This window comes from Vidua chalybeata, chromosome 2, assembly GCF_026979565.1.
Source record: "Vidua chalybeata isolate OUT-0048 chromosome 2, bVidCha1 merged haplotype, whole genome shotgun sequence".
Classification (NCBI taxonomy): domain Eukaryota; kingdom Metazoa; phylum Chordata; class Aves; order Passeriformes; family Viduidae; genus Vidua; species Vidua chalybeata.
The window spans coordinates 25,762,942-25,771,072 of NC_071531.1; the positions used below are offsets into that span (position 1 = coordinate 25,762,942).

Consider the following 8,131-nt stretch of genomic DNA (forward strand, 5'->3'; position numbering starts at 1 on the left):
TGTAATTGAAGCATCACCTTGTATGTGTGTGTAGTGTGATAGGTTTTCAGTGTACACACTAGCTTGTTCTTCCAAGGTCAAGCTAGGTTCCTTAGTCGGTGCCTCTGACAGGGAGATTTCAAGGGAAGCCAGCTCCAGAGTGGGAGGGGGAGATGCAGATAGGAAAAGTGGGGTTGTGGAGATGCAAGAGAAGGAGTGTGGTTTCCAGTGCCTCCAATCTCACTGTCAAGGCCAAGGACAGAGTTTATAGTGCCCCATTTCTGTAGAAAAACTAGAGGAAGAAGTTGTGTTCTGACCAGACACCTGGCCTGCTCCTAGCTTCAGTGGATCTGCCCCAAATGCACTTGTACTTGGCAAAAAGGAATCAAGGTGATTCTGTGAAGGTTTTATAGAGGATTTTTTTTTTTTTTGCATCCTTGCTAACAAAATTCTCAAAGCATAAATAACTACAGCAGAATGTGTCTGACAATGTTGTTTTGCTGGATAGAAAAATAAGTAAGAATTTCCCTATTCTTCCAGAAATGGTCTTTGCCTCTTTTCTCTTAAAATAGGCAAAAAGTGTTTGAGACTTTTCTTGCTTCCTCCTGCCAAGTAATCACACTGGTACAGTCACTTCTTGCTTTGAAGAGGTGCCTTTGAACAGTCTGAATTGCATTAAGATGATGGCACTTGTTCAACAGCATGGTATTTTTTTTCCCATAAGCATCTTTCCAGAATGCCTGTTTAAAACCCAATTACCTTTGAGTTCTTTCTGGAGAGACTCTAGGGTTGTTTATCTAATGCTATTGAGGTAAGCACTAATGTCCCATGCTTGCCTTGACAGAAACTCCATCTCCTTCTGCTAAAAGCCAGACATTGCCAATGATCCTTCTTACAGGACCAGGTATTGCTGTAGCACTAGATTTACATAAAAATGATTGCTTAATTTGGTAATGTTTGTCTGAAATTGAAGTTAATTGTATTCAGTTGATGTCTATTCAATTTAGGAAAGTTTATATATATTTTCATAATTACTGTAAAATAGATTTGTCAATTTATCTTCAAATATCTACTTGTTAATTCCTTCTGCTGCCATGCACCAGTGAGAGCTAAAATTTTACTACAGAAATCCACTTGTTTTCCAGTGTAAACTCAAAGGTATTTAGCATGCAATCCAACTATTCTCTTTTTTCCAGTTCTTCAATATCTCTCTTCTCTGTTTTTTACCTATCCATCCTCCTGCAGCTTCTCCTACCAGTCCTGACAAAAAAGCCAAACGGCATGAAGTAGTGAGTGACCCAACTCCTTTTGGTTTGAGAGGTACAGTGATGCCACATCTTGTACTCCACAAGTACCCATACATCCCTCGTGTAGCATGTTACATCAGAGTGCTGAGAATACCTGTATGATGCTGTTGTGTGCAGGAGTATTGACATCAGCTATGTTTTTCCAAGTGGATCTATATATACTGGTCTTGATAGCACAACTGGTTGCAGTTTTACCTTGGTTTAAATAAAGTAGCATATGGGTAACTAGTTTTTAGAAGATGGGGGGGAAAGAGATCTGTTGCTGAAGAAAGAGCCAAAAGCCATGTGTTTAATGGAATTACAGGGCTGCCGAGCTACTCTGTGACCATGGTTTTCCATGTGTTAGAATCCTTGCCATTAGGGCCCTTGTGGAGAGGATTTAACATCTAAAAAAAAAAAAATTTCCAAAACTCAGATCACTGTCGTGAGGAATTTCCATATTAGATCTGCATTTATTACTGCAGACACAGCCCTGTTGCATCTTTCTTTAGGTGATAGTTGGCAACTTTTACCACCCTGTGAACCCCAGATGACTTAACTGAGCCCCTTGCAGCAATTTGCCTCCTATCCTGCCAACTCACAGCAAAGCAGAGAATAGGAAAGTACTTCAATAAACAACCCATTTTTAACCAGCAGGGCTAATGGTGAAAGTCTGAGTACAAATCCCTAGGGCTAATTAACTAGAGTAGTAGGGAGTACAAGTAGAGCAGTCCCTCTCCTCCCAACTCTTTCCACCACTATCTCCTTTAGAAAATATTAGTCTAAATGTGAAGCTGTTTCAGTCCCTACCATCAGCCTCCCCTCCAGGTTTCTGAAGTCTTTGTTTTGTCTGTGGAAATGGTGCAGGCTCAGCTGCTGTGCTGGGGAAACTGCAACACGATTCACCTTGCTGAGCAGTAGGCAATGTAATCCTGGGCTAGACAGGTGCAGAAACACCGCAAGGGTGGATATGAGAGTTACAAGGTCATTCTTCCACAGGTAGCAGGCAAAACTCAAAGATCTCCAGGTACCATGGAAATCCTGAGGGCCCAAAAATGTCTGGAAGAAAAGTGTGTTTTCTGGCCTTTTCCTCAGGTGCTGGAATTTTCCAAGGAAGAGAGTCCTAGATCATTGCTGATTTACAGTAAAATTATTGTGTCCTTGGAACAGGCTTATCTGATTTGGTGTTCTGTCCCATCTAGAGTAAGAAGCATCTTACTTTATGAAACAGCAAAACCAATTAAATTAATTTAAAACATCTACTAACTCCTCCTTCTGTCTTGCACCTTCCAATCTCTTTTCTGGCACTTTATCTCTTTTCCTTGCCCAGCTTAAAGAGGGATAAGCAGGGAGCTGACCCAGGCATTTTGGGATGAAACTGCGCCAGGTGATGGCCACAGCACAGCTGATGACCCCCATTGATTTCCTTTCACTGCTGTATTGCTCTGATTTATGCTGAGCTCAAGGAATATGAACTAGTGTCAGAATTACATGTTGTAGGCTGATCATAGTTCTTTGAAGAAACCTGTTAGATTATTTCTGAAGAGAAGCAGTTAATGAATTCTTGGTTTCCCTGGCATTGTTATATCTAAAATAATTTCGGAATAACCTTGTCATTTCTCAGGACTGCCTACCCTTTTCCTACCTTCCCTGCCTTTATAGGGAGCTCTGATATAGTCCCACCCTGGAGAAGATACACACACACAGATGGAATGTACATGCATAATTTCAGTCCCATAGTTTGCTAATATGAATTCTACCATAGTGATCACCTCCCTTCCCAGCAGGAGATGGGCTTTTCTATAGATTTGTTAAGTGCCAGCTTGTATGAGGAATAGTATCCTTGGTATGGCAGGATCAGGCCAGTCTGCTCTTAGCACATCGGCACAATATAAGAAAAGAAAGAGGCTGAGGAACAAGAACTGTTACCCAAAATGTACCCAAGCTGTTACCCAGTGAGTATGAGGTTACAGGCACTTAGAGTGATTTTACTTTCTTTTTCTTTTTATGCATTACCAATCCATTGGTACTGTTTCTAATGAGAGCTTGGAGCAATTAGGAAAAACCAAGTTTTCTTTTGTTGCATTGTTCTTAACTTAGAAATAACAGAAATGGTTTCAGCTGTGTCCAGCAAGCCAACTACAAGATGTAAGATTCCAAGGAAATGTTCATGGAATACAACAGAAATTTATTACTCAGTTTCTTCACAGAAAGAAGTTCATTCTTAACCCTCAACAGGGCTGAATGGGTCAGTACTTCCAATCTTGTGCAGGTCACTCAGCAGCATAGGCAAGGTAAAAGTCCCACTCCATTTGGTGTGCTCTGGGTGTGATTCCTTTCTATGATTTCTTTGGCTTTATTCTGATGCTGCTCAGGTTTTTCTAATGCACTGGCATGACCAGCTGTGTGTCAGATGTCTCAGGAGCAGTTCAAAGCAAAAATACTTTCTCAATTCAACTAGTAGTTACATAAAATGGGAGGTTTGTTCTTCCTTTCATTATTTTCATTGAGTTTCACTGTTGATACTATTTGGCTTGAAACAAAAGCTTGTTTACAATACTCATCTCTTTTATTATGACTTTTTTTTTCATTATAAGCTCAACACATTTATTAGCAACTGCTGAACTCAGTATAAAACATCCCACTAATAAAACCTAATATACTTTCATTTGGAAGAGGATTTTGTGCACTCTGGATATAATTCAGCTTTATGAATAAACTAAATGCTTCGCCCTGAGAGTGAAAATCAGTAAATGACAGGCAGGAGAATGTTGTTGTGGTGTTTGGTGCAGTGACTTTACACCAAGATAGTTCAGAGCACTTAAGTATTCTTGCATCAGCCTGAACACTCTTAAGTAATGGGCTGCTTTGTCAGGTGAGGTACAGAGTGCTTGTAACTTGTGTGGAATTTTTTGACAGTGCTTAAGGAGGCAATGCTTATCTATCTCTTATTCCAGCAAGCTGGTTAGGTTGCTTTGGGTGATAACCCTGTGTGTTCAACTTCTTCCCAAAACGTGTATGTTCCTGTCTTCTGCTTCCTCCCAAGAAGATTATCTATCTCTCATTTATCTTTGTATAACATATATTTATTGTACAAATATTTTTATATATTTGCTTTTCAGTTGGAAATTTGCATTCTCTCCATTAATTTCCCTTTATATAAATCCAAAGGGTTAAATTCACTGCCAATGCATTTCCACAACTCCATTTACTCGGATAGAAACAGGCCAACTTTCACCAGCAGTGAATTTCACCCAGTGACTGTAATAACCTCCCTGTATCAGTTTTTCTCCTGTTTATGTTGATCACTTATGAGCTTTTCAGTGGGGAGAACGTTTCTCCCAGTCAGTGGCTCACTGCTGCCAAGTTAACTATTGGCTGTTCCTTCCCTGAGGTTGGGCCAAACCATCCCATTCTCTTGATGCATCCGAAGAAAATGACGGCTGGTCTAGTGCTGAAGAAGCGCTGAATTCATCGGATGCAGAGGAAGAAGGAGGAGGAGGAGGGGCAGGCGAGATGAAGCTGGTAACCAGAAATACTTTCCTACACAGCTGAGGAAGTGCTACCAGCACAGTGTGTGTGGCGGGATACAGGAATGCTTTTGAAGCTGCAGGAGGGAAAGTGTCTGCCTTGAAATGCTCAGCTGGGCAATATTCCCAGGGCAATGGAGAAGAAGAACTCCTTCTCTTAAATCAGCCTGTGTTTGTACCTTGGGGAGGTCCCTCGGTGCCTTTGCACACCTGCAGCCCAGTGAGTCGTGGCTGCTTGTGCCACAATGCAATCAAGGGATGACAGGTTCAGTGATCGCGTCAATAGACTTCCACACAGACACCATGGCGCAGATTTGCCAGATTTTCTGTTTCTTTTGGTTTTATTTTCTGTAACCATATGAATTAATTTTTGTAGTGGGAAACATTTCACCGAATGTTTTTCAGGATATGAGAATAAATGTATTGAATTTGCATGTAATCAGTCAGCAGAATTTTAATGCCACAGTATGTATATTTTCACCATCTTCAGCATGTAGGTACATGGGAAAGAAGGGAAAAGTGTTATAATTGCATAACAAAAGCTGCAACATACCTTAAAGTACTCAACAGAAATAATTTGTTTTCTTTCCTCTGTGTGCATTTAGACTCCTGGTAAATATACAGTTGTGACTGATTATGACAAAGGAGTTTCTGAAGAATTTACAGTGAAAAGTGGAGATCTAGTTCAACTGATTCGTGAAGGGGAGGATGGACTTTGGTACGCAGATCTGTGTTTGGAAATTTTTATACGCAGAACTGTGTTTAGAAGGCAGATGTTTAGGGCAAAACTTTCAAAGACATCAATTGAAGAAGTCTGACTTCTAATTTTTTTTTTTTTAGGTTTGTAAAGAACCTGAGCAGTGGTAGAGAAGGTTGGATTCCAGCAAACAATCTGTTGATGCTCATAGGCAACTCAAAATCAGCTCAATCTTTAAGCAGCTCTGGTAGGCTCTGTATTTTAAGTGAGATGATTGTCTCTTTGAAGACTCCTATTATCAAAGAAAGTAATGAAAAACAACCATTATATAATATTTTCTGGTGTGGTTTTTTTCTCCCTTTTTATTTTCAGAATCAGGCACTGCCTCCAGCAATTTGAGCACATCATCAAGTTGCAGTGATAGCTGCAATGTCAGTAGCACCAGCTTCTCTGACATTAAAGGCTAATATGAGATGTTCATCCCACCTCCCTGGAAGGTAAATCTGGAGATTGTCGTTTGCTGCGGAGTTCTGGACATTGGACTTCATTGGAGAACCACCAGTACTGTGTTGCCAGCTCTGAGTATTTTTAGTGATGATTTTCACAAGTTCTCCCAGAAGATCCCAGTGAAAAGTGCATGGAATGTGAAGTTGTAAATAAAAGTTAAATGATTTGAAATAGGATTTTGTAGAGGTTTCTGCCCTGAAGAGCTGTTAGCATAAAGCGTGTTTTCTCCTTGACACACGATCAGGTTTCTGCAGAACTGTATCTTTTTGTAACAGCCAGAATCTGAATGTGAGCAAACAAAATGTGTTCAATGCTAAATGCTCATTGTAAACAAATAACATAGCAATCACTGTACAGGATAGGTATGAGGAAAATAAATCCAAGTTTACAATTTCTTCTCCCCAAGAAACCCTTTCTCCAAGGACATACCTCGGTCAATACAGTGAATAGGACTTTTATGGCAACAAGGAAGGAGGTTTGGTCCACCCTTTCCTCTTGGGTTTTCAGGATATTCTTCTGCTCCTTAGAGGCTGGGATGCAGACATGACCAATTCACTGACCACAACAACATCAAGAGAAACTATTACTTTATCCCTTCCAACATTTTAGTGACATGTGCAATGGAATAGCCCTTTTTTTTGTTTGGCTTCACAACCAAATTCTTTACCAAGATCACTGTTTACATAGCCTTGGCAATTTAGTAGTATCTTTTTCCTTAGGCAGGTGCACAATGAAACACAAATGTTCTTATTCACTAAATGATTTTTTAATAAACAGTAATTGCATGGTTACTTTCAGATCTCATGACATGCAATTACAGGCAGAAGAAACTATTGTAACTGCACTATGGATCAGGAGCCATCAAAGTTTCCTTCAAACAAACCTATGAGGGCTGGAAATCCAACATATTTTTAGTCCACAGTGTTAATTGAAAGAGAAAAACCCCCAATGACATAATTTTTCTATAAAAGGAGAGCACTGAAGAAAAAAAAATTAAAGAGAAGGTTCAGATTTATGCTACAGATAAGTATTTTAAATTTTTTTAAAGGAAGGGTGATGCTAAATTTGCCGTTTTTCAGGGTATCATGCAAGCCAATGTTGTAAATTTTCACTTTGTCAGACATTCTTTGCACACCATCCTTACAAACAGTACAAAACCAAGTGCATGTATAGAATACTGTATTCATTCCTGTCCATCTCTCAAATATTTTTGCTTATATGAAAACAGGTTTTTAACTGATTCATGCACCATAATATTTAAAAATAATGGGGACATGAAGAGCATAACTTCAGAAACACTAAGCACAGCAGATTATGTCAATGGGAACTGCTGTTAATCATCAGACTCACTGATGGCTGAGCCCTGAATTCTATCTTTATGCCAGAATTTTATGTTTTAAGGGCTTCAGATTAACTTAAAATGAAGAAAACTTAAATGACAAACACTCCTAAGAATGATGCAGAAGCAACCCTTCCCCAGAGGCAATCAAAATGCAGCTGACCATGGTCAGCACAAATTGAAGCATGTATATACACACATCAATGTATGCACATATGTATGTGCATGTACATGCTTGTGTGTATATATCTGCATGTGTAGATATGTATATGTGTGTAGATATGATGTATCAATGTAAAAGATGTATTTATAGTCTTCATGCTGCTGAATGTGTCACTTTACAATTCATAAATACTTAGTTTTCTTGCAGTACTGCAATATAAATGCCGATCAGGGTTTTACTTCAGGCATTTTTTTCAACACGGAAATCCTCTGATCTTTTTTTTAATATTCCATATAATTCTGTGCTGACCAGGAATATTTAGTCTGATATTTAGCAATGGAATAGCAACATGAGATTCAGCTTATCTTCATCTATGTAAGTTATTTTGTAAATTATCTGTAACATAATTTACTTATATATTGCTGGCATTGCTTGGATGAGACTGTTGTTTCATTTCTCACTGCAACCTCATTTGTGTTATTTTAATGGTTTTTCCACATCATTGCACTTTAATACAACCCATTTCACCATTTCCTTTTTTACTGCTGTTGTGAATTACAAGTTCAAAGTCGGAGGTCTCTACTGTAATTAATTTGAATAAATTTCAGCTCTTCTTGCTGAATGCCTTTA

The 8,131-nt window shown here is 39.1% G+C and overlaps 1 protein-coding gene across 2 annotated transcripts in view; it reads left to right on the plus strand.

Moving 5' to 3' along the window:
• The window catches only part of MCF2L (MCF.2 cell line derived transforming sequence like), a 57,020-nt gene extending 48,889 nt beyond the window's left edge, over window positions 1-8,131 (plus strand). Inside the window, exons 25-30 of one of the 2 annotated variants that reach the window (XM_053935439.1) lie at window positions 824-883; window positions 1,225-1,299; window positions 4,660-4,790; window positions 5,401-5,513; window positions 5,636-5,739; window positions 5,865-8,131. In XM_053935439.1, the coding sequence (XP_053791414.1) occupies window positions 824-883; window positions 1,225-1,299; window positions 4,660-4,790; window positions 5,401-5,513; window positions 5,636-5,739; window positions 5,865-5,959 (578 nt within the window). In that variant the 3' untranslated portion in view covers window positions 5,960-8,131. The remainder of the gene's footprint in view (window positions 1-823; window positions 884-1,224; window positions 1,300-4,659; window positions 4,791-5,400; window positions 5,514-5,635; window positions 5,740-5,864) is intronic. The other variant, XM_053935440.1, reaches the window with a different exon arrangement.